Source organism: Pinus tabuliformis, chromosome X, assembly GCF_031772625.1.
Source record: "Pinus tabuliformis cultivar Carrire ecotype Pingquan chromosome X, CPIR1, whole genome shotgun sequence".
Classification (NCBI taxonomy): domain Eukaryota; kingdom Viridiplantae; phylum Streptophyta; class Pinopsida; order Pinales; family Pinaceae; genus Pinus; species Pinus tabuliformis.
In genome coordinates this window covers 144,011,091-144,037,995 of record NC_142308.1, presented here as the reverse complement: position 1 = coordinate 144,037,995, position 26,905 = coordinate 144,011,091, and the positions used below count along the sequence as shown (strand labels likewise).

At 40.0% G+C, this 26,905-nt stretch overlaps 1 protein-coding gene across 1 annotated transcript in view; it reads left to right on the top strand.

Annotated features, from left to right (window-relative positions):
• LOC149138867 (uncharacterized) overlaps positions 1–26,905 on the top strand; it is a 300,422-nt gene that overhangs the window by 217,814 nt on the left and 55,703 nt on the right. The window contains exon 9 of the mRNA XM_089448381.1: positions 5,251–5,340. Coding sequence (XP_089304507.1) covers positions 5,251–5,340 — 90 coding nt within the window. The remainder of the gene's footprint in view (positions 1–5,250; positions 5,341–26,905) is intronic.

Sequence of the window (26,905 nt, the reverse complement as noted above, 5' to 3'; positions counted from 1 at the left end):
TATTTTCTTTTGTTACAATGAGTCCAAATGGGACTATAATACATGACAAATATACTTCTTTGACCTAGAAAGACTTGGAAAGGCCTAGAAGCACGAAGAACATGCTTTGATCTAAACTTGAGCATGAAACCCATGCTTTTGTCAAAATAAAATTTCTTTTTCTTTCTTTATATAAAATATTAAAAATATACATTGTCTTGATTTTAAAGAGGTCATTATGAAGACCAAACCTAGTTAAATTCTCCAACACTCACTCTTAACGAGGGAGGTATTGAAAATCCTATCATGAAGTACAAGGAATCTTAAACTTGAAGTATTCTTATAAGAAGAGTAAGATTGATAAGCCTTCTGTTAAGCATTTATATCGTAGCCAACACTATCATTTAAGGCCTTAACTAGACAAGCTCAACTTCATTCAAGAGCATTATGCTGGGAGGTTTTACGTGAGCTGTCACACGACCTCTAAGGCACATACCCCATCCAGATGTTCACCCGTATGTCTTTTTAGGACTATTCTTATCGGATTCCCAATCCTCAAAGAATATCGGACCTCTTCGACTACTCTTATCTTGGATGCCCCACGTCATCTTGAAAGAGCATCGATATATCACTTCTATCCTGGATACTCTAATCCATAAGAAGTGTCAATCTCAGATGCTTATCCAATCCTCCAGACTTCGTTCCTTCTTTATGGCCTTCACTAAGACTTACGGTTGTTAGTCCTAGTCTAGTGCATGCCACATAAAGAGAAGAACTATCCAACATCACTCCCTCTCAATCAGGGAAGAGATGTCTACCAAACCAAGCTTGTGTCTAAAGTACTCAAGCTTCTTGCTTGATAATGCGTTTGTCGGAACATCAACTACTTGTTCATATGTAGGTAGATAATGTAGCTCCATGACCCCATGTCGTACCAGGCTTCTGATGTAGTGATATCTGTTATTTATATGCTTCGTCCTGGCATGAAAGAAAGGGTCTTCCATCAATCTTATGCGACATTCATTGTCACAATGTATACGTGTAGGGTTCAACGGTCCTTCAAATAAATTTGATAGTAACTTTCTAAGCCAAAAAAAGTTCTTGCAAACTTCACTTGCAGCAATGTGCTCAACTTGAACACTACTCAAAGCAATTGTATCTTTCTTTTTACTCATCCATGCGACCATGGAAGATCTTGAATTGAAGCATCCCCTTGTAGTGCTTCTTCCATTTGTTTCACTGCCACACCAATCAAAATTTGTATATCTCATGAGCTGTATCTCATTACCATTATATCGAAGGTAGTGATATGCGGTTCCATGTAAGTGTCTTAGGATATGTTTGGCTGCTATCCAATGGTCATTCTTCGGTTCCATTTGAAATTGATTGAGGACATTTATTGTAAAACAAATGTCAGGTCTAGTATTGACAAGATAGATCAAGGAGCCAATGAGTTATCTGTAGCAAGTGGGATCCACCAGACTAGAATATGAACTCTTTAGATCGGTAAACATAGGAGTTGTCATTGGCTTGCTTTCCATCATGCCAAATTTCTTTAGAATCTTGATCACATACTTTCCCTGACCAAGATATATCTCACCTGGTTTTTGGAAAAATTTTAATCCCAAATAGTAATGCATGATCCAAAGATCCATCTTATCAAACTCGACTGCTAACTAGTTCTTGCATTCTTGAATTCGATGTTCTATGCTTGTGAGAAGTAGATCATCCACATATAACAATATGATGACTGGTTCATCCTAGACTCTCCTGATATAGAGCTTAGGATTTGTAGAGCTTTTGGAAAATCCAAGTCTTAATAGATATGCATCCATTCTTGCATACCATGCTAGAAGTGATTGCTTTAAGGCATTTAGAGCCTTCTTCAGTCTGCAGACATAAATCTCCCTCGTATTTATTTCAAATTCTTGAGGCTGCTCGATGTAAACCTCTTCATTAATAGTCCCATTCAGAAAAGCTATTTTGACATCCATTTGATGGATGTTGCATCGCATAGTAGCAACCAAAGAGATAAGAGATTTGATTGTTGTATATCTAGCTGTGGGAACAAAGGTTTCTTCATAATCTAAGCCTTCTTTTTGTGAGAAGCCTCTAGCTACAAATCTTGCTTTTTACTTATGAATGGTCCCAATGGGAGCGTGCTTAATCTTATATATTGACTTTGAAGTGACTATAGATTTGTCACTTGGTCTAGAAACAATTTCCCAAACATGATTCTTCATAATTGACTGGTAATCTTCCTGCATCACATTGCTCCACTCTTGATGTTTAGCTGCATCTTCATAGGACGAAGGTTCAACTTCAATGAGCTTCATCATATAGAGTGCATATCCAAAATATCCTTTAGATCTATTACTTTTTCTGATGGCTCCCTTTGTTATGTGACCTTCTGCTTCTTGTAGAGTTGTTCTCAACCAAGCAAGTCTCTTAAGAATTTCAGGAACAACTTGTTGTACAGGCTCACTTGGACCTGTAACATCTTCTTGAGTTGATGCAGGATCTTGATCATTGCCCCTAGAGATATCCTAAAAAATGGATGCCTCTTCTTCATCAGAATCGATTGGAACTTCCTTTGATTTATTGTAAGCTATATTTTCATCAAAGATAGCATCCCTGCTTAGTTCAATACAACGATCTTCTTTAATATTGATTTTGTATGCTTTTGGTGAAGCACTATATCCAACAAAGAGGCCCTTCACACTGGTAGGATCCAACTTCTTCCTTTTGTCCTTTGGGATATGTATGTAAACAGGACATCCAAATATTCAAAGATGATTCACATTGGGCTTCTTCGCTGTAAGTGCTTCCCCTGGAGTCATGCTATTGAGAAGCTTATTAGGACTTCGGTTTTGCAAGTAGACATGCTTTACACATGCTTCTCCCCAAAGGAATTGAGGGAGATCTAGATCATGTAGGATGGCTCCGACACATTCTTCAATTGTTCTGTTCTTCCTTTTAGCCACACCATTTTGTTCATGATTATAAGGAACAATTAGTTCCCTCTTAATCACTGCTTCTTTGCAAAATGCTATAAGTTCCTTGGAAGTATATTCTCCACCATTGTTGGACCTTAGAGTCTTGATCTTTATTTCTGTCATATTCTCCACTTCATTCTTAAATTCTTGAAACTTTTCAAATACCTCATCTTTGTTCTTAAGGAGGTATAATGATGTTTTCCTTGAGAAATAACCAGTGAAGATCACATAATATTGATGCCCTCCAAGAGATTTCACTGTCGTAGGACCACATACATTAGAGTGTATGAGATCTAAAACTTCCGTAGATTTGGTGTCACTTTTTGATAATGGCTTCTTCATGTTCTTTCCTAGAGCACAAACCTTACAGATTCCTTCATGTTCTTCCTTCAATTTGGGGATGCCATTGACCATTTGATTTAGAGATGGCAAAATCTTGAAATGAAGGTGTTCATACCTTCTATGCCATAGTTCAAAGGTGCTCACATCTTGATTATAAAGAGGTCATTATGAAGACTGAACCTAGTTACATTCTCCAACACTAATGATAATGATGAAATTGATATATATATATGTGGCAATTATGTGACAATATTGTATGACAATCCTTGTTTAGTTATATATGACAATGATTCTAGTATAGTAAAATATGACAATGATTCTAGTTGAGTGCTGTGTGACAATGATCCTTGTTCAGTGATGTGTGAAAATGACCCTTGTTCAATGATATTTGTGCCTATGATGGATTAGAGTGACCTTTTGTTATGCCAATGATTGATATGTTGATGATTTACAAAAGTTGCTCGTGCTCCTATCATGGTTACATCTATGTTATGTGAGACGGGGATATCTACGACTTGTGACAAGTGATATGGAGGCGGCCTTATGGGTTTTATTAGAGATGTTTTATGGAGGGCCTCTGAACATATTTGTCTGTTGCGATCTCATGAGGTTTTGGCATGATCCAAGGTTGGCTCTAGGAGGCCTAATATGATTATTATTGGAAGACATTTGTCTCATTTTACTATTGATTGTATCTCAGCTAAACATTTCATGAATATGTAGTAGAAGAAGAAGAATTGATTTTTGGGGTTTCCCCCTTGTGGGGTTTTGCCCTGGTCTTTGAGCTAAATCCTGGTGTCTCTATTGTGTATGCTTTTCTTCTAATGTTCCTTACTGTTCCACAACATTGTTTATGTTGATGTTCTCTCTATATAACTACTTGTGATGATATGAGGTGAATGAAATGTGAAAAATGATGAAAAGGTTTAAAATTACAATTATCGATAACAAAGAACTATCTAACCCAAAAATTAACAGAGGGTGCTAGACATTAATGATAATTTCTAACATTATGTTGTAACTCTATTTTTTTTTTCAAGCAATATAAGTTGCATTTCAAAAATAAAATGTTAGAGAAATTATGCTAGCAGTAAAGTGTTAGAGCTTAGTATTAAAGCCTTGTTATTACACTCTCCTGTAAGAGTTGATTTAAATGTGTCTATTAATAAAGGATGCATTTTATGGCACATTGTCTTGCCTGCAAACATTATTGTTTAATATAAGGAAACATGTAGGAAGTTGTTATACTTTGAAGCATTAGCTATATTCCTTTTTTACAAGAAATTAGTTGCATCTTCTCTATCTGATTCCTCAAATTTTTGTAGGTATAGGATACTGATGTTTGTTAGTGTTTGTTAGTAAGCCCTAGTTACAATTTTTTTGTTGTTGTCAAGTGATCGCTCTTAATCTTGTAGAGGTAGATGACATTCTTTTGTGATTGGTACAACTTTCGTTTGCATGCTAGGCAGAAAGAGTTTTCGACTCTAAAATGTGAAGTTATGTGCAAGTTGTAGAAATACTTGTGCCAATTGTCAGAGAGGTGTGGGTGAATTAAAGAGAGGATAACTATGGTAGAGTTGATTCTTTGATAGAGATATCCATGTTGCTTTTGCAATCTAGAATGAAAGATGCAAAAGTAGAAGAGGATTTTGGTGAAAAGTCTTTCACAATCTTCTTTTTTTCTTAATTAGTTTCAACAACCTTAAAGTAGCAACTTGTTTTCTTAATATATCATATTCCTAGAATTTTCTCTCAAGAATAATATTTTTTATAGATGTCTTTCAAGTTCTTTCATCTATTGGTGTGGATGCTTTATGGCTTGAAACGATGAAGTGTTTTCCTCTATGTATTCTTTGTGGTGAACTTAGTTCCATGTATCTTTCTTGGTGAGTTCATTGTGGTCTGATAGCAGTGCTTTGTTGTTTTCATGTAGACGAAAGTTGACACACTTGTCAATAAGTGCAAATGGCTCCCATGTTCCCAAGGATTACGCAAGTAAAGAGATGATAAAAAAGAGTGTGTGGTAAGGCTTATTTTCAAACATGTTGGGGAATTCTTTCACAACTTTGCAGTAAAGGTCCTTATTATTGGCCATAAACATATGTAAAATGTCTTTGTTGAATGCTTTGCACATTCTCTTTGTTTGTTTCATTATTCCAACTTTTCAACGATTATATCTATTACAATTAGGGTGTTTTATTGCCTTACATATTATTGTTGTTATAGATTAAAGTACTTGATCCTTTAGTTTTACGTAATTGTATTATGAATTTATTTCTACCATTGTGAGTTGGATGGTCTCAACTAGTACCTTTTATGGATGGGTTCATTTTGTTTTGCAGACTACTAAAATTATATGTACTCTACAAGTGAGCGTTATAACCTCAAAGTATGCAAAATTAGTGGATGGACAAAAGTTTGTTAAAATGGACTACGTAATGATAGTATATTTAGTTCTCTTGGAACATTTTTTACTTTATTGTTAGTTGACATTCAATATGTGACTTTTGGATCTCTTTATTTTCATTCAACACTTGGTTTCTAAATTGACTCAATTGGGTTGTAAGAAATAGTTGCAAATCTTGAACAATTTTAATACGATTTTGCACTTAGTGACAAGGCATGTTATGCATCTTGAAGGAGGGCATCAAGCCGTAGAGACCACAGGGTAGCTTGGATTCTTGTATAAAGCATTGTTTTAAGAACTGGCTGGCTCGGAACCGATTCGACCGAGTTGGTCCAAGTCAAGCCCTCACCGGGTTGACTCAGCCATCAAACCGGTTCAGCCGACTGGGTTATTATTGAGCTAGCTGAGTTGTCTAACAACTCGGCCGACTCGATAACAGTGGCCTGAAAACTAAAAAAAACAACGATTTTTTTTTATTTTTACTTGCTTTTTGGTGAAGAGATTTGTGTTAAACGCTGGTGGACACATGAATTCCACATTCACTGATTATTTTCATAGGTTGTTTACTTGTTCACTCAACTCCCTGTGGCATGAATCGTTTAGTGCTTGAAAATAGAAAGTGATGAGTCTAGCACTGGCAATTTGATAGTAAGAATGGAGCAAGACATCTGTTGCCTTCATTGTATAAAATTCCTCAAGGAACGATGTGAATTTCTAAGTAAACAATGATACTATCTAAGAACCATGTAGTAAAGAGGGTACATGAAATTGAAATGCCGATCAAACATATAATCCTACTTAGAATGTTTATAGGTGCAATTCTCTCTTGGAAGATGGCAGTTTATCTTTATACATATTACAAAGTTGATGGGAACAAAGTTGAAGTTGCCCCAAGAGATCCTAAAACTAGAGAATAGCCACAAAATATTTTATGGGGTGTAGATGGGTCTGTCATGACTGCATGTAGATGTGGATGCAGAAGTTTTGGCGTTAGGGATCCTATATCTTGATTTGTGTCATACAAATTGCTTTTGTAGTTCTTCTCATGAATACATCTATTAACATCCATCTTGGTGAGATGGTCTAAGATAATTGATGAGGGTACAAGATTAAAAATGAGTTACAAACTATGAAGCATGTAGATATGCTACCAGTGGTTGATCCAGATGATCTTTGCTCCTCTAGCAGTAGCCACTAGCCAGTGGTACTGGTCACAGTTTACTTTTGTTGTAGAGGCCATTTCTAGCCTTGTTGGTTATGTGTTTTTGTTTTGATCTCTATATCATCATCATGTATGTATTGGACAGTGCATTGGGTGCCATTTTGATATAATGGATATATTCATGAGCCTACTTTGATCATATGTTGTCTTCTATCTATATTCTAGCGCTGTGTGTTTGGAAACATGAATGAAAATCTTTAAAATTATGTTTTTTTATAAAAGAAAAATATTTAATGTATTTTTTACAATGACCGAGTCATTGAAATCGAGCCGGCCGAGTTGATACTAAGTTGGATTCGGAGTCAACCCTTGGCCGAGTCGGAGTCTTAAAACATTGGTAAAGAGACTTGGGGTTGGTTCAATGACACTTGGTTTGCAATAGTGTTCATGCAAGGAGTGGACCTAGTGGAGTACATGGCTTATGAGGATTGATGGAGGCCTTAGAGGAGCATTGTAGGAGGGGCATTGGACACGCCTTGTGAAGTGGCATTGCATTTGTAGCGCTCCACATGTGTGTGCGAAATTTTCGCGAATGCAATCAACTGGAATCTAATCTTATATCTACTGCAAATTATTTGTCTTCTGAATTATTATTCGAGAAATTATGATTAAATAGCATTTTCATTTTTCACAATAAAAACACTGCAAAATATAAAATATGGAACTGAGAATATGCACAAAAAAAAATATAACATCGTTGTTTTCAGACAATTGTCCCTGGAAAAACCCCGAAGGGAAAACCAATGCAATAGATGAGGGTTTTGTTATTATCTTCAACAATTTAAGAGTACAATAATCTACTTGCCTTTTTGGAAAAGCTCTAGCAATATCTACTAGCAAAATAAACTGGAGATACCTTGTCTCCTTCTGCAATTAACTTGCCCTCCTCCTAGCGACTGACACTCCTTTCTTGGATTATGTAGATCTGGTTAAGGGAAATTTGTACATTGTCGGAATTACCTCCTAGCAAGTCGTCCTACCTCCCTTTGCCTCCGAAATCCACTCGCTCTGCCTCTTGGAAACTGATCAAACAACTGCCAATTGAAATGTGGTTCCTCTAGCAAATCGCACTGGGAATTCTAGCTACTCGCCCTCCTCCTAGCCACTCACCTTTCTGGCAAAGCTCTGGCAATATCTACTAGCAAAATAAACTGGAGACACCTTGTCTCCTTCTACAATTAACTTGTGCTCCTCCTAGCCACTCACACTCGTCTCTTAGATTATGCAGATATGGTGGAGGGAAATTTGTACATCCTCGAAGGCACCTCCTAATAAGTCGTCCTGCCTCGCTCTTCCTCTGAAACCCACTCGCTATGCTTCCAGGACACTGATCAAACAACTGTCAATTGAAATGTTGCTCCTGCTCACCTTGTCTCCTTTTGCAATTAACTTGCGCTCCTCCTAGCCACTCACACTCCTTTCTTGGACTATGTAGATCTGGCTGAGGGAAATTTGTACATCTCTGGAGGCACCTCCTAGCAAGTCGTCCTGTCTCCCTTCTCCTCTGAAACCCACTCACTTTTCCTCCTGGACAATGATGAAACAACTGTCAATTGAAATGTGGCTCCTCCAACAAGTCGCATTGGGAATTCTGGCTACTCGCACTAATTGTAGCGATCTCCTCTACAGATGAATTCAACCTCCTCTTTCTGTCTCCCGGGTGTTAGTGTCGGTCATGATGCCCTCCATCAGTGATCAAAAAACTCTTTGCATATGCATAAGTAGGTGTCTCATCAATGTCAGTTTTGCATTCCATTAGGCATGCCATAAAACTGATGGAGGAGCTGGTCCTTGTTCCCTTCTTGGCTTTGCTGGATCAGGCCATATCAGTTAATGAGCTTGTGTCACACTTGTTTTGTTTTGTCTTGAAGTCCAAAATCTTAGGTCTAGGGTTTCAGTCAAATGTCATTGCAAGATCATGAGTCAAAGGTCCATGAGTCCCCAGCAAGCCAGAAGGAGGTATGTAAATATGTTTCATTGATATTTTCATCAGGTACAGCTCATTTATACCTTGGATTTAAAAACCATGTTTTTAAAGCCAAGGTCATGTCAATTTTGTAAAAAATAAGGAAATTTCAAAAAATTCTTCACAATGCCGGCAATAACCCTGGTCTCCTCGCCAGAGTCCATCAGATGGTCTACCTGCAAAAAGAACGGAGTTAAAGCACTCAAAAAGTCAAATTCAGGACAAAAGTAAACTCAAAACAGTGTTAAAAGAAAGTGCCAAAACAAAACATTAGAAAGTGGGTTTGGTAAGTAAATTTTTCAAATTGGGCTTATAAAGAGTCAAATTCCCTCTAAAACACCCTCATTGTGCATCTAAGAGCTCGCAAAGAAGAGTGAGAGGGCGAAGAAGGCGAAAGGAGGCAAAGGGCAGCAAATTTGAACCATTTTCAGGTGCGCGACTTGTCAGAGGGCGTGCGCGACCTGTTGGGCAGTGCGCGACCTATCAGGCGCCCCTCCGCAGTGCAAAAACTCAACGGGCGCGACCAGTCAGGCTGTGCGCGACCTGTCAAAGCCTGTGCGCGACCACTCAGCCTGTCACTCACAGAACCACTTCAAATTTTCTCAAATCGCCCTCTTGCTTGCTAAATTGATCGAGGTAGGGTCTATTAACCTGTTGGATGCTTGAAATATGAATGATGGGCTTGTGTTCATATATATTTGCTACCAAGGATGTAAAGAGAAATGGATTTTAGTTATTGCTTGTCAATGTAGGCATAGTGCTAGGGTTGGTGTTTTTTTCAAGGTTTTAAACTCCCATTTATTCCCTCCATTGTTTCCCATTAAATTCACAATTGTTATGATATGTCTCTATCTTATCTCATTTGCAAAGAGTATTAAATTTCCTATCTCCCAATTTCTAACCCTATCCCCCTCTCAAATACATTCCCAAAACCCTAATGCCCTCCACACAGCAAGAACAAAAAATAAACACAGCAAGGATTAAAAAATGTTGTGTAAAAAGAAAAGAGCAATATAATGGTAAAATAATAAAACAAAAAAAAAAAAACAGAGGCAATATGGCTGTGTATAGCTATTACAAAACAGAGAAAAGATCGCTGTGTATATTCAAAACAAAAACAAAGAAATGCAGCTGTATATATTTATAAAAAGACATACTGCTCTGAATATTGTTTACAAAGGAATGTTGCTGTGTCTCCCAAAAGACAAAGTCCTATTTTCCCTTTTATCCCTAATATCCCTGTTTAAATAAAATTCCTTTTCCCTTATGACCAAATGTAAAAGAAGCCTTGTTCCTCTATGACTAAATGTACATGAATCCCTTTGAAAACAGAGTTTACCTTATGATGTACATTAGAAGACAAAAAATCAAATGAACAATGCTGTCCCATACCCCTGTTGAAATGCATGTCCTTTCCCTTTGTTATTCTCATACATGTTTTCCCTAATAAAAATATTTCTTTGCAAATGATTTCCCGATGATGTAGATGAGATTATATGCTTAACATTTTGTGAATTGTCCCTTGAAAATTCCCTGTTTTTACATATTTTCCATTCCCTATTTAAAAAACAAAAAAAAGTTCCTCCCCTAACATTTCCTTCATGATTTTTCCCCCTTGAAAACAACATACTTCCCAGCATTTTTGCAGACAGGGCAGCAATTAACTTTGTCTATTTTCTCCACTTTGCTCAAAAGCACCATGTCAACCACTGAAACCTATGAGCAAGGTGATGACCGGTCTTCTTCCACAGAGGTTGAGGTACAACAGAGGCCTCGTAGGGATGGCAAAGGTGGTCATCATAAGAGAGAAGAGCCCACATCTTTAGCAGAATTACAGGCCTGCCCTTTGGCAGTGAATTGTTTCCGATACATGTCATGTTTGCAGTTTTGTGAGAGGCTTGCTCAGATCCAGCATCACAGGGAGTTGGCCCGCTTATTTGTTTTGCACCTTCATGATGGGCAGGTCACTCTTGCAGGGGTGAATTTTGTGCTATCTCCGGAGGTGATTTCAGAGGCTACCGGGATACCAGATGTGGGTGAAGTGTGGCCCAAGGGCAAAATGTTGGATTATGTTTATTTTGAGCCATATGTCAGGCCAGCATTCATGAGCCACTTGTCGGGGGTATTTCCTTTCAGATTCCTCCGGGGGGAGTATGCTCCGATCATGCGGCTTATCATGCATTACTTCACATGTGAGGGGAGATTTTCACAGGTCTTCTCTTATCACATTCGCCTGTTGATGCACTTTACCCGAGTGAGGATGATGAACATCCCGGTTTTCTTCTTCCAGGACATTCAGAGGATGGTGTCCGTGTTTCAGAGGCGGTCCCCAGCTCAGCAGTATAGGAGTTTGTGCCATCATGGTCTCATCCAGCTCATTGTTTCCCATCAGTTGAGGCAGCAGGGCATTCCATGGGCAGACTTCATTTCTCATGAGTTCTTTACAGTGCCACCACAGCCACACCCAGAGCCAGAGGTCATTTATGAGGAGGGAGGTCCATCTCACCAGCCCGAGATCATTGTTCCGAGACAGGTTGCTTCCTCACCTCAGGTCACCTACCAGAGAGGTCACAGGACCTTGTTTGCAGCAGCTCGACGAGTACTTTCTCCACAGCAGGTGGAAGGGGTCTCGCCATCATCATCTACAGGTCAGCGAGTGTTATCTCCACACCAGGTGGAAGGGGCCTCGCGTTCTCCATCAGCAGTACGGGAGGGCAAACAGCCCATGACAGAGGAGGAGAGAGCCGGTGACACACAGGTTGACATCATTAATCTTGATGCTCGCTCCCCCACTTCAGATTTGCATGAGATCATCCGACAAAGAGAGGCGGAAAACCGCTTGTTACAGCAGAAGCTCGACATGGCCCAATGGACAATAAACTATCTTGAGCAGCGCAACAAGCAACTTGAGGATGAGAAAGAGTTGGATGAGCTGTGGAGGATTCGAGGTGACCGAGTCATCAACCGTAGGAGGCCCGGTGACTTGCTGCCCAATGAGAGGGAATCCATGCTTATCCGTGTGAATGCACACTTGCAGAGGCTGTTAGAGAAGGCAAACGAGGACAAGAGGTTGCTACGGAACATGAAGAATCACTATTGGGCGAGGATGCATGTTTGCAAGGCGAAAATGAAGATGTTCCAAAGGAGGTTGTCCGAGGCCCGTAAGAGGAAGAAGAAGACCAACCCGCTCCGTATCTTGGCCGAGGCTTCTCTCACTCACCATGATACTCATTAGCATCCTCCTAGCAGCAAACCCAAGAAATTTTGAGTTTTGAAGCATTTTTGGCATTTTTGGGAATTTTACAGGTTTTGGCCATTTGACTGGTCTCACCCCGCGCGCGACCATACATGGGGGCAACTCAGAACGAGTAAAACTTTGCATTTTTGGAATTGTCATGCAAAAATACACTTGCCTATGGATGGGTTTCAGATTTTATGGAAATTTGGGCTTCCAAAAGCTCAAAATACATGCAAATTTTGACTTTCTACCCCTATTTTGAGTTGCAGAAAGCTGTCTTGGGAGAAATGACTTTTGAGGGGTCAAATCAACTCCAAATTCAAAAATTCCGGTGGGGTTGGAAAGTAGACTCGCAGACCTTTCCAACGAGCTATCTTGCACCTGATTTGGACACCGGGAAGGCCCTCAAACAGAGCTGTGAATGTGCGCGACCTGTCAGAGTGATGTGCGCGACCTGTCAGGGAAATTTGCCTGTTTTGACCAGTTCGGCCAGCAAAACACTGTTTTCATCTTGGTTGACTTTTGAGGCATGTAAATGATGGAGTTTTGTGTAATTTTCATGGCACTTAGATACTTTTACTCTCCTTCATCACTTCTAGAAGATTCTTTGATGTAAATGGTAAATATTTAATGCATGGATAGGTTTCCTAAGTTTTAGAGGCAAGTTGTTTTGACTGCCTATTATCTAGTGCTCAGTTTAGAATTAGTTGAAACAGCTCCTAGGAAGCTGAGCTCGACCCCTAGAGGTGGGGAAAGGAGTTAGATCATCTATATTATGCCTTCTCTTGCTCATTTTCATGGTTGGACTTTTGAGGGAGAAGCTCCTATTGTATATTTTACTTGTATCTCTGCAATTTGAGGAAAAGGAAGACCAGGGTTTTGCAGACATCATTGGGATTCTTGTGGACTCTTGTGTTGATGGTGTGTTCTCTTATTGTAATTGTAAGTGTGTTTATGTGTTCCATCTCTTTCTTTACTGCAGCTTATTAAACAAATGAAGTGATAAAGTTTGAATTCATGCTTGCCATGCTCAGCTTTCAAATTTGTTTAATGTTTATGTTTTCCACTGTCTAGAGAGGATTCAAAGTCATTGTTTGCCCTCTTTAGCTTCTCTTTTTTCTTCCTTGATCATCCATCTCAGCTAAAGGCATCAACACAAACTCCTACCTTGCCCCAAAGACCCACCTGCAGAAACTGTGTCAAATCCCCGCACCCTAAAATTGCAGATCCTCAATTTGCCACCAAAAACCCCCAAATCAACCTTTTAATCAGTTTACTAGCCTAATATCAGTGTTACCTTTGATTGGTCATCTCGCCCCATTGAAAATTTGCCGAGATAGACCGGAGAGAGCCTTCTCATACCCCGTAGGGCTAGCTACGAGGTGAAATGGTTTGATGTTGCCTTGAAGGTTTACCTTCCTCAGCCTAGGGTGAAATCTCAAGCGCTAACACCGGGCACTGGGAAATATTGAGGAAAATTTCTGTAGACTCTTGCTCTTAAATCTCTACTGATACCTTGCTCTCTGATGCTTCCCTAGCTTTAGTTGTGCCATTGTTGAATACCTGCAACTGGGTAGTCAAACTCCTCAAAATACAATTGATGCCTTCTGCAAGCCTTTCGATCTGCTCTTGTAATCTTTCGTTGGAGTCTCAACGACCATGATGATTTCTCAATCGATGGCTAAGATCAACTTGACTTCATCAATAAAAGACTCTAGAGCAATATCACACTTAATTGATTCACTTTAATTAACCAATTTTTCTAAGTTAGACTTAGGAGCTTTTTAATTATTGGCTAATTACTTTAACTAAGGTGTCTTCAAGTCTTTTCTCGTGAAACCTTTTTTGGGTTTTGGGGATCTTATGTTCCTTATGTTGACAAATTGGATTGACTGTATATTAGGGTAGAATTTTCTTCTTTGATAATTGCTTGTGAATGATGTTGGATTCTTATTAATGTTTACTATGTTCTCTTCATTAAAAACGTACAAAACATGAAGATCACAAGAAACAAAGAACATGAGATATAGGTTCCAAGCCAGGGCAAAAGCCCCACAAATGGGAAAACCCAAAAAAAATTCTTTTATAGAATCAGTTCAAAGTGAGATATTCGAGACCCATGACCATAAAAAGGCTCAATCCCTCAAGATGCCAAGTCAAGCCCTCCTTGCACATAGCAAATCCATCAATAGCAAGAGACCAACAACATGAACAACTTCAGGAATAAACTTTGAACAAGAGATGTCTTAAGGCATAACTTCGACAAATCGGAGTTCAAGAAAAACCTTCCTTTACACTTGATAATTTCAGACTTTGGCCCTCTTTTCTTTGCTATCCTTCCCTGCGATATTTTAGAATGGATTATGTGAATCACTTTTCCTCAAATGAGCTCAATTCACCCTCTATTTATACTGTTCAGAGGGGTTCGAATATACATGTCTTATACGAAGGGCCAACTTGGCATCTAGAGGCAATTTTGAGTCAAATTACATATTTGAAAAATCATTTTCCAAGCTATAAATAAGCCTTTGTCTTTGACCAATACAAATAATAATGAACATGAGGAACATGCTTAAATAAAATAATAATTTTACATGAGCATGAAACCCATGCTTCAAGAAATACAATTTCTTTTTATTTTTTTGTTTTTACATCAAATATTGAATAACATAGGTACAATGATAATTATGAGGACCAAACCTACTTACATTTTCCAACACTCCCTCTTAACTAGGGAGGTATTCATAGTTACATAACTAGTACAAGGATACCCTGAAATTGAAATATTTTCATAAGAAGAGTTAATTTGGTAAGCCATCATCAAGCATCAACATCATGACTAACATTGTCAAATATAGCAAGGCTTTGACCAACAATCTCTAACTCTCCACTAGATTAGAGCACAATGTTGGGAGGCATACATTTGGACACCACCACCACCGCCTTTAAAAGCACATACCCCATCCAAATGTTCATAGGTGTGTCCGTATAGGACTATTCTTATCTTTGATTCCCAATCCTCAAAGAATATCGGTCCTCTTCGATCACTCTTATCTTGGATACCTTGTACAATCCTTCGAGAGTGTCGGTCCATGGGACTACTTCTATCTTGGATTCCCAATCCTCAAGAAGTATTGATCTAAAATACTTATACAATTCTCTATTCTCCCTACTAGTTCTTTTAATAGACTTACGATTGTTATTCCTGCCCTAGTGGTTGACACATGGAGAGTACAGTGTCGATCATCACTACCTCTCAACTAGGGAGGAGATCCTTACTCCCTATCAACCAGGGAGACATAACCATACATCTTAGCTGGTCTCATGCTTCATCAATACATCAACTTTTGGTTCTTCTGTGGAGATATAGTTGTAATTGAAGAGTGTTGGAAAATGTAACTAGGTTCGGTCTTCATTTAATGTATTTGAGTCATCTTGTAACGTACTTGTCAAAAGAATAAAGAAAATAATTTTAGTATTATTATTGTGACTTATTAAAGCATGGGTTTCATGCTTGGGTCACCTTGTTTTAGGTCAAAGTCCCCATTGAGGACTTCTAAGATTTATTCTGAGTCAATAGAGTCATTGTACTTTTAAAGAGACCCTTCTTAGGCTTTTGAATCATGTAGAAAGGTTATGTAATGAGTCAAATATGAATTATGTTGTCTCCACACCAAGTCGGCCTTTAGATGATCAAGTCGGCCTCAAGGAGGACTCTTTGACCTCACTGAAGGACTATAAATAGAGCAGTTCAAATTCCATTTGAAGCACACTCTCACAAGAAAAGTTCGATCTCTCTTGAAGCCGGAAGAAGTGCGAAATAGAAGGAGGAGGAGAAGGAAGTGCGAGTTTGGTCTAAGAGAAGGAGAAAGGGAAAATCAGACCTTTGGTGCAACTATCTCTCTCTCTTGTACCCTTGTTTGGAAGATTGAAGTTCTCTTATTGATGCCGTAGTTAGTTGCCATAAATAGTTGCCGTGTTGATGCCATGGCTAGTTGCTGTGTGATACTGTCTCCTCAAGAAGATGTATTGGGCCAAGATCGAAGGTTCTAAGTGAAGATCGAAGTCTCTAAGGCAAGGTCGAAGTTGCTGAGTCGAAGAAAGTGTTGTCACTGTTGCTAGGTTAAGAAGGATCATCTGCAAGTAAGGAAGAAGGTTGACTTGGTGTGGAGGAAAGTTTGTGTCAAGGTTAAGAGTCTTGGAATATCTCTGGAAAACTATTGAAGGAAGAATTACTGACTGGGTTTTCCCCTAGAGAGGTGTTTTGCCTTGACTGTGAGCCTACATCTGGTGTCTATTGTTTATGTGCTATTGATTTGCTAATTGTTTGATGAACTAAAAGAAAGAAGATATAAAAGAAACCTAATAAGAAGTCAAGAACCTCACAAGTAATTATCAAGTATAAGAAAATCTTTCTGCCTTTCCGATTTTCTAACAAAGAGCTCCTTTCTCACATTTCATCATACCTAAGCATTGACCTTCCTAGATGTCAAACATTTTACAGAGCCAAATTCTTTCACACTCTATCTTCGTGATAGGGTTTCCTGGCTCCTAACAACATCACGTCATATCAAACTTCGAGCTTTCTGGATCTTGCTAATCGTCAAACAACATTGCCATCAATTGATTCGTCTATCATTTTCAAGGATACAAACTTCCTCATAGCTGCTAGCACATGCCTTCCATCCTTGCATAACAATATTCGGTCTTCATGCTCTTCCGAGCCATCATCAGTGTCATCTACTCAATCCATGTGCTCCCAAATCGAATTAAACAGTGGTCGGTATAATATTATCAAACAAGCTATCTTTACAACCTCTTCACATGTTTTTGTAACAAGTCCTTTTAGGAAGCCAAACCATAAGCCACATTATCAGAGTTGCCAAATCACAATAGCTTTTATTGAATATGTGGGGTTCTTCAAAATTTCACTGCTTGCTTCCTTTGAGTTCAACATTCCTTTGCATGGTCTATCTTTATATTATGACAAGGTTCCGCATGATGCTTTTTAGTTTAAAATCGGCAATCAATGTGTTCCTAGAATGAAACAATCAACAAGCTTCAATGTCATATTCTGTAGGGTATTTACAACTCCCTATGATGTAAGTGAACTTCTTGTCCTCTTATTGACTTCCTTGATGCAAGCTTCAGACAACTCCCTCTTTCTTCATCCTCATGTGTTGCCACGTTCTTTTACTTTCTTCCTTCTGCTAGTCAAGCTTTAGATGAATCTTCTCTTGTCCTTGTGAGAAGGATTTGCTCCCTCTTAATCTTGGATTTGTTCACCAACCTTGTTCTCATATTAAACATCAAGTGTTAGATCTGCCTCTAACGATGGACACGATTAGATAAGTTGAATTTTGGTAGCATCGAATATGCTCTGGCCATAAAAATTGGTGTAGACGCCAAGGCACATGAGATCTCCAAGACACGGAGATCATTTGGAGAAATTCCACTCGGATGAAGAGATATTAAAATAATTAATATTTTTAATGAGACCCTGAGTCTAAACTTAGGTAAATCAAAATATTAATGTGTATTAATATAATATGGGTGAGAAAGTTCTAGATAACAAGGATGAAGGCGGAGCTAATCTTAGCTATTGATCAAGGACTTAATCTCGGTCGTTGAATCCTCAATAGGAAAAGTATAAGAGGCTTGTGGGTCAGTTGGAGACACACCAAGAGAGATCAAGAATTCGATTTTTTGGGGTTGGGTTCGCTGAGTAAATCGAGTTAGAGATCAGTTGCAGTGAGGGGCAGTTCAGCAAGGGATTTCGTTCCAATGCTGAAGAATACATATCAGAGAGGCAACATAGAACCTAGGAGGGCTGATGCAGAGGCTAAGAAGGCCAGCGAAGAGGACGCAAAAAGCAGCAGAGGCAGACATAGAGGATGTAGAAGCTGACGCAGAAAGTCGTAGAGGCTGACATAGACAACGCAGAGGGCTGTAGATGCTGACGCTGGGCTGTAGAGGCTGCGCTGAGGAAGTCTGTTGTGTAGACTGAGAGCAGATTAGCCGGGAGAGGGTGACACAGTTCTAGAGAGGGTGAAGCAATTCCAGAGGAGTGCTTGGAGCAACTTTTGCTGTCCAACAAAAGGAACAGTCAGAGTCACTGTGGGGTGGTTCATCTGATTGCTGGTTTGCCAGAATATCTATCTTCAGAAAGAGGTACTACTGCGAAGGATATTCTTTGAAAGGTGAGCCATTTTTGGCACCCTAGTTGTATTCAGAAATTTGCTTAATAATAAAACCCTCTATATGTTGCATTGGTTTTTCCGAATTGGGTTTTTTCCGGGGACGATTGTCCAAAAATAACGATGTCCCTTGTGTGATTGTTTCTGTTTACTTCAGTGCATGATCTGTATATCTGTGAACACTGCATTTGTGTTTACTTCGATATTTATGTATTTAAATACCATGTTAATGTAAAGAACAAGTAGGAGATAGTAAGCCAGGTATTGCGGTAGGGGTTTCTGATGTGTTAGATTCAGAAATTTTTACATGGTATGAGAATGATTGCAGATCATAGGAGATTGGAGGCACCAACCACAAAATTTGGGAGTTTGCAGCTGTTGCGAGAGACAACGCTGTTCCAGACCCAGAGACGTAGAAGGAAGAGTGATGCAGTGCAGAGAAGGTGACACAGAGGCTCACTTAGTACTTGCGTCAACATTCTGAGCCAAGAGAGGAAGACACAGTAGCTGGGAGGAGCCCACGCAATAGCTGTGTCCGTTGTCCAGGCTAGCGCAAAGGTGGGGGGGCAGATCAAGCCTACGCAGTGCTCGATCATCCTTCTCAGCAAGGAAAAATTGTCGTTGTGGTCAGGAGGAGCTGATCCAGCCCTCACTGTGATTGTGCGAAGCTCGACGGGCTCAGATTCTTCAGTTGTCCGGGCTAAGGGAGTTGTGCAGATTCTGATTTGAGGAGCTGGTGGGACGCTGTTTCTGTCAGTGCAGAACAATGTCTAAGGAAATTGAACCAAGGTAGAGGGAAGCATTACCTCGATGGATTTCTAGCCAAGAAATCTAGATCCGAGTTGCAACAACAAAGGGGGATTGGAGAGGAGTGATTCCACAGTTGGCAGGAGGATTTCCAGGAGGGAAGTCGAGACTCAAAGGGAGTCTAGAAGAGGAGCAAAGATGGCGGTGAACAGATTGAGGGATCATGACCTATTGGACGGGGCTTCCAATTTTGTCATCTGCAAGGCCAGGATCCTGACAATCTTGGATAAACATCACATCAAGGACTATGCCTTAAAAACTGAAGCTATCCTAGTTGACCCTAATGCAAATGAGAAGTATGAGGAGGCCATGGTGAAGGCGAAATGCATGATCCTAGATGGGGTCAAGGATCATGTTCTACCACATATTGCTGAGAAGAACACATCAAATGAGATGTGGCATGCGTTAACCACCTTATACTAGGGTTCTTCCCTGCAGCGGAAGATGTTATTAGAGAATCAATTGAGGCCATATCAGATGCAAAAAGGAGAGGAGATAGATCTCTTCCTTCTCAGGTTGCAAGGAATTCGTGACCAACTTACTTCCATGGGGTCTACACTAGATCCAGAGTTTATGGTCATGACTGCTTTGAATGCAGTCTTCGAGGACTAGGAGGCGTTTGTCCAAAGCATTTTGGGCAAAGCGACTCTCCCCAGTTAGGAGGAGATGTGAGCAGCTCTTCGACAAGAATAGAGCATGAGGTTAACCAAGGCGGGGAGTAGCAGTAAGGGAATTCAAGTCAAGAAAGAGGAGGAAGAGGATGCGACTGTAGCATCTGTGGGACAGCAAGGGGTTCATAGAGGAAGAAGAAAGAGATCTCCAAGGTAGTTGGGACATTATGCGTCTCAGTGCCCTAGGAAAAGAGACAAGGGAGAAGCTTCCGACTCAAACGTAGCTCCGGCAAAGGCGGAGAAGGATATCGAGACTGATAATGATTGTGCCATGAGTGCTCATGCACTTCTAGAAAAGAGGTGGGGTGAGATTAAATTGTAGTCAAGAGGACTACATGTAGGGGCAGGATCCTTGAGGTGCCCATTCTCTTGGATAACATATGAGTACGGGAGCCCTTAACGATAGTAGCACGATGACAGGTGTCGAGTGGAGCAAAGTGTGGTGGAGCAACAAGGTAGGGCTAGAGTGCAGAACTCTGTAGTAGCCTAGTAGAGGTTGCAATAGTGCGAGAGGCACATAGGTGTTTACAGCAGCGTAGTGGCATCAGAGGGAGCAAAGGATAGTAGCAGAGGTAGCTTCAGCATCACGAGGTTTGCAGACTGATCGGGATGTCAGTATTTGGGGGAAGTCAATTACCTACTTCTCGGTAACTAAGCTGCAGTGCAGCAGTTAGCAGTGGCAGTGTTATGGCCAACATGATGCAACATGTTGAGAGGGAGATGCAGTATAGATGTAGCAGTGGAAGTGGCAATGTCATGGGCAACAGTACAGGGAGCAGTAGTGCAGAGGATGTGAGGCAACAGGCCAAGCATCAACACAGGTACTGATGCGGAGGATCATTGTGATGTTTCTATGGTGAAGCATTACCAGAGCACATTCCTCGCTAAGAGGGAGTGTTGATTTTTGGGAGCATTGGATGTGCTCTAGCCATGAAAATTGGTGGAGGCTAAGGCACATGGGATCTCCAAAACCCAAAAATTGTTTGGAGAAATTCCATCCGGATGAAGAGATATTAAAATAATTAATATTTTAATGAGACCCTAAGTCTAAACTTAGGAAAATTAAAATATTAATGTGTATTAATATAATATGGGTGAGAAAGTTCTAAATAACAAGGATCAAGCCAGATCTAATCTTAGACATTGATTAGGGACCTAATCTCGGCTGTTGGATCGTCAACAAGAAAAGTGTAAGAGGAGGCTTGAGGGTCTGTTGGAGACACACCAAGAGAGATCAAGATTTCAATTTTCTGGGGCTGGGTTTGCTGAGGAAATCGAGTTAGAGACCAGTTGCAGTGAGGAGCAAGTCAGCAAGGGATTTCGATTCAAGGCTGAAGAATACATATCAGAGAGGAAACAAAGAGCTGGAAGAGGCAGCGCAGTGCTTAGGAGGGTTGATGCAAAGGCTAGGGAGGCCAACGCAGAGGATCCAAAAGCTGTAGAGGCGGACGCAGAGGACGCAAAGGACGTAGACGCTGACGTAGAAAGCTGCAAAGGTTGACGCAGACAACACAAAGGGATGTAGAGGCTGACACTGGGCTGTAGAGGCTGACGTTGAGCTGTAGAGGCTACGTTGAGGAAGTCTATGGGGCAGACTGAGAGCAGATTAGCTGGGAGAGAGTGACGCAGTTCCAGAGAGGGTGAAGCAGTTCCAGAGGAGTGCTTGGAGCAACTTTTGCTATCCAACACAAGGAATAGTAGAGTCACTGTGGGGTTGTTCATCCGGTTGCTGATTTGCTAGAATATTTGTCTTCGGAAAGAGGTACTACTTCCAAGGATATTCTCCAAAGGGTGAGCCATTTCTGTCACCCTAGTTGTATTCAAAAATCTGCTTAATAATAAAACCCTCTTTATGCTGCACCGGTTTTCCCGAATTGGGTTTTTTCGAGGATGATTGTTCAAAAGTGGCGGTGTCCCTTGTGTTATTGTTTCTGTTTACTGCAGTGCATGATCTATATATCTATGAAGGCTGCATTTGTGTTTACTTCGAAATTTGTGTATTGAAATAACTTGTTAATGTAAAGAACAAGTAGAAGATAGTAAAACAAATATTGCAGTAGGGGTTTTTGATGTGTTAGATTCATAAATTTTCACAAGATAGGGTGTTTTGTTTGTAGGGTTTCTATGCTAGGGTTTATAAACCCTAGATGCGAAAGTCTTTAAGACTTGCTACAAGCAAATCCTAGATCCTTCATTGTCGTCGATGCATTGCAAATTTATTTTAGAATGCCGCAAAACCCTAGATACTATTTTATCTCTTGATTTCAAGACCTATCCTTTATATTCAACATTTATATGTCATTGTATTTGATCTATATCTATGTAGACCCTTTATCCTCCAAATGGCCATTGTGAGCTAGTGAACATGACACATGAAATGCACACAAAAATTATATGAACCTTTTTAACTTTACCTTATCTTTTGCTTTCAAATATCTAGTTCTTCTAGTGCCAATATTCTTCAACGAATGCTTATCCTTAACATTGGTGCTTCAACTTCTTCAACTTTAGCACCTTTGTTGAGATGCTAACTTTGTCTAGGTTCCATGTATTAACTGCTTCTCATATTCATAACATAGTGATGAGCTTGATCAAACTCAAAGGCTTGGGCCATTTGTGCCTCAGAGATGTACTTCAGATTTATTGATAATCTTGGTTTCTTTCTCAGAGTTCTCGTTCTTTCTAAATAGGTTGGCTTCATGGTGAAATCCTTCATTCTTATATGTATAGAAACAAAATCTCACGACTGCTACTTCACAATTCAACACTTACTAGTGTTACTGTCAAACATCATATATAATTCTTCCACAGATCATCCTCTCACTGGATTTGTCATAAGTCATGAATATACTGCTTCATATCATGAGGATGTCTTCCATACATCTCATTAGAACAATATTTGTTGCAATCACTATAATTACTATTATATGTTGTAATCACTGTGTCATGATCACACAAAGTATGGAAAACAATGTCACTAAACTTGATATAAGGTGATGTCAGACAGACCATATAGTGAAGATACCACTGTATTATGATGATTTTTAGAGTCTTGTGAAACCATTGTGATAGTTTCAAGCCTCAAATGTGAGGTACAAAGAACGTGCCATAGAAAATATTACGAGCCTTAGATAGGAAATACGAGCCACTGTTCAAAGTATACGAGGCACAATTCTGTGAATGGGCCATTAAATGATCCATCAAACAAAAGGTAGCCTTAGAGATATGAGCCGATCCATAAACCACAAGTGAGCCACAAAAACGTTGTGCGTGCCATGTGAGTCAATATAATGTAGCATGCAGGTCATTGTAATGTACTGCTACTATATACTGTCGAGCCACAGAGAAGCAATATATAATTGCGTGTCATAGAGAGGTACGAGTCTTTCGAGCCATAGGTACTATTACCACTCAAACTAGTAGGGGACCTAAAGGGGATCCCTAAAGGGCAAATTCTAGACCAAGGGCAACAAATGGAGACTTAGCCCATTGTCACCTCAACTAAGGCTCCCTACTATTTATGGACTTTCACCGATTGGAGGAGACCCAATATATTATGGAGTCACTGATGAAGGATAAATCAATAAGTAGGTATGGTGTGACCCAAATGATCCCTTTCCAGAAGAGTTTGAAGGATAAAGTTTGTTTGCTTTCTAAGCAAGGTACAATGTCTTCTAGGAGAAGGATGCGAGGATTTGAGGGTTAGGCTTGGGGAATATGACTTGTGAAGAGTTTCCCAATCTCTAAAATCCTTATTGAAATTGGTATCCCGGATGGTTCTTGAAGAATTGCTCTTTCAAAGGAATGGGACCAGGTGGACCCAGTCTAGGTTACAACAAAAGAGTTTAGCAACGAATGATATTGTTAACCTAGACAAGGTAGGGGAAAGGATTAAAGAAAGAATATTCACTTGAAGGTGTTGAATTGATCCTATGAGGTACTAGCCTTGGGGATGCCAGGGAAAAGTTTGATCTTAGAACTAGGGCCTCGCTTTTCTCACATCTCCACTGTCATAATGGCCTCAAATTTGGAGGAGATCTTGAGGAAACACCAACGTAGGAGAGGTTAAGAGGTCAAACTTTCTGGAGGTCTAGTTCACCGGGAAAATGATGCCCTAGGTGATCCAACTTGGCTAGACCTAGAAAAGGTGAAAATAAGTTGATTTTAGGTGACCACCTCTTGGTAGATCAGTGCCTTAGTCTTGGAAGAATGGAGTCTATGACAAATATGTGTGAGGACGTTTGGTTCTTAGTCAAGGAGGCTTGAAGACTACTTCAGTATCCTTCTAGGTCAAGGAGAAGCAATCTTGCAGCTTTAAACTTCAATGTGTAAAAGGTAATGGCTTATCAAGAAAAATTGGTTGATAGAATTACCCCTAGGAGATTTCATTCACATTACATGGCCCATGCATTGAAAGATGATATATAGAGACAAAATTCCACAATTTAAGTAGTAAATGCATGCAACAATTAGCCCTAAAAATAGTTAAAATCTCAGTCCAATGTATATGACAAAGTAAAACAAGAATAACATTAAAAACATGTACATACCTGTAATTGAACATATCAAACCATCCATAATTTGACAATAGAGAAGCTCCAAGATAAGATAGACAAAATACACATCAAAATTCATCCATAAAGCTCCAATTCATCCATCGAGAAAAAGTACGAAATTCTCGGGAGAGAGAAGAGTTCCAATCCAAAGTGATGAGGATCAAATGAACTCATCTCACTTGTATTTATACACTAATGAAGAGTTCGAATTAGCCTCCTTGGCCTACATAAGCCCCAAAAATAAAATAATGTTCTAATAATATAACTCTTGGTGACAAGCCCACCAAAATAGCTCACAACTGAAAGAATAAGCCTCTCAAGAGGTCAAATAATAATTTATGCATGTCGTAGGGCCCTCTAAGAGGCCTGATGAGGTTCATGTGTGCCATAATGAAGAGTAGGACCCTCAAAATTGATGGACAAAGGGTTGGCCCCTTGTTCTCCAAACAATAAATTTGTGGTGCTCACAATGGGTGGGGGGGCACAATAATAACCTCATGGGTCTCTAAATGAGTTGAAGATACCTGTAGATCATTTGCAAGGACATATGATGGTGTAGGGGATGCCACATGTCCTACAAGTCTTGGGTTAGTTGCCAAGTGCATGGTACATCTGCGGGGCCGATTGGGCAACGATGAACCAAGTGCATCTTCCTCTTCCAATGGGAGTGTCTCAAGCATCTTTGACCATCCTCGGGGATCCATGGAGTGTTGTCTATTGTTGTGGAGGCCCATGGCTCTCAACACACACTCTACAAGTACCAAACCCAAGATGGAGACCATCTGCAATCCTGCATAAGAACCAATGCATTCCCTAACCTTCCAGTACAACAACTCATTAGGGAAATTGAGTAAATGAGCTTACCAACCATGGACCATAGGCTGGCACTTCATAATGACCTGCCCTTCCATAATGGGCTTCGAGATGTGCTAATGTCTCCTAAACTCCAAATGGGGTTAACCAAGTATCCTATTAGGTGGTTTCTACTTGTAAAGGGAATAATATGTTCAAAGTACATCCTTTAAAAGGTGGTGGCATGTGAAAGATAGGTGAATGAAGTAGGGGATGAGAAGGGGCGGTCTTGGGCCACATGTGGGGTACAAGGGTAGCTAAGAGGGAAGCCCACACTTGGGTGTATAATGTATAGGAGGGAGTAATCATGGTACATGAGGTGCCCCGACCTTGATTTTTCTAGCCTTCCTTATATTCCTTTCTCCTTTTTATGTTTTTCTTTGATTAACTACTAGGGGCTCAAGGGGAAGAGCATGATACATAAGATATAACAGTGAATACCCCCTTCTAAAGGTAGGGTGGTTTATTGCCCACTAGGGGTTGGGACAATCATGGGTTCCTATGTGATGATGGAGGCTCATAAACTTGTTGGAATTAGGGTGATGGCCATGATGATGGGGTAGAGCTCATGTATTGGCTTTTGCCCACATGCTAAATGTGCTTGACTTGACCACGTTTTGCATTTTGTGGTGCATTTTCTTGTTTAATGTGGCCAAATATGCTTTTGACTTTCTTTTTAGCTGCATCAACCTCCAGGCATCGTTCCAGGTCTGAACCAGGGTGTGGGTAAGGGGAAGGGGAGAGCTAACCCAATGTTGACCTAGTGGAGGAATGTGGACCCAAGTAGGAGAAATAATGAATGGGGTAATAATGCATGGAAAGGGGGGAATATAAGCGTATAAGGGAGCAGGACCACACAACCAAAATCAGGGTTTACTGGGAAATACCATGCCTAAAGCCAAATGGTTAGTAAAAGAGATCCCACGAGACTAGAATCCAAGGTTAATATCCAAAAGGGGGCTAGGCGACAAGGTCACAGACCTAACCCATTCTTTCTGTTGAATCCCCCCATTAATCCACGCCCATAAGTGTCCATGATAAGCAAACTACAATACTCAATTACTAAATGACAAGGCATATCTTTAGGTTCCGGGGGCCCACCTTCAAACATACGAACATGGTAGATGGGCGAGGGACTATATGGCTGGCTTAGGTGGCGGAGAAATGACACAATGAGCTAGTTGGAGGTTGCAAGGGGATGCTAGCTGATAGCTAAGGACCATTTTGGAGGTTTTTTTTTTTTTTCCTCCTAGGGATATCACCCACAAAATGGTGGGTAACAGGTACAATGAGCCATTTAAATATCAAATGCGATGCCATAGGGGTATGAACTGAGCCATAAAAGAGTACGGTGCATAGATGACACCGTACATGAACATAAGCAAGCCCTCATAGCTATAAAATTGAGCCACCACAAGATGCGAGCCAGAGAATACGAATCATAATATATAATAGCGTGCTCAGAAATATTGCGAACCATTGTAATGTCACCAAAATCAAGAAATACTTTGCATTCCTCAGTGAGTTTGCATATTATAATGTCATAAAGGGCTTTTGAGATTTGAATGCTAGCCTTCTTGCATACCTTCTAATTTGTACATACTTGCTTCTTAATATTCTAGGATCCTTGTCATGTTCTAGGTTGGCCACAGGTACTTGAAACACTATCATA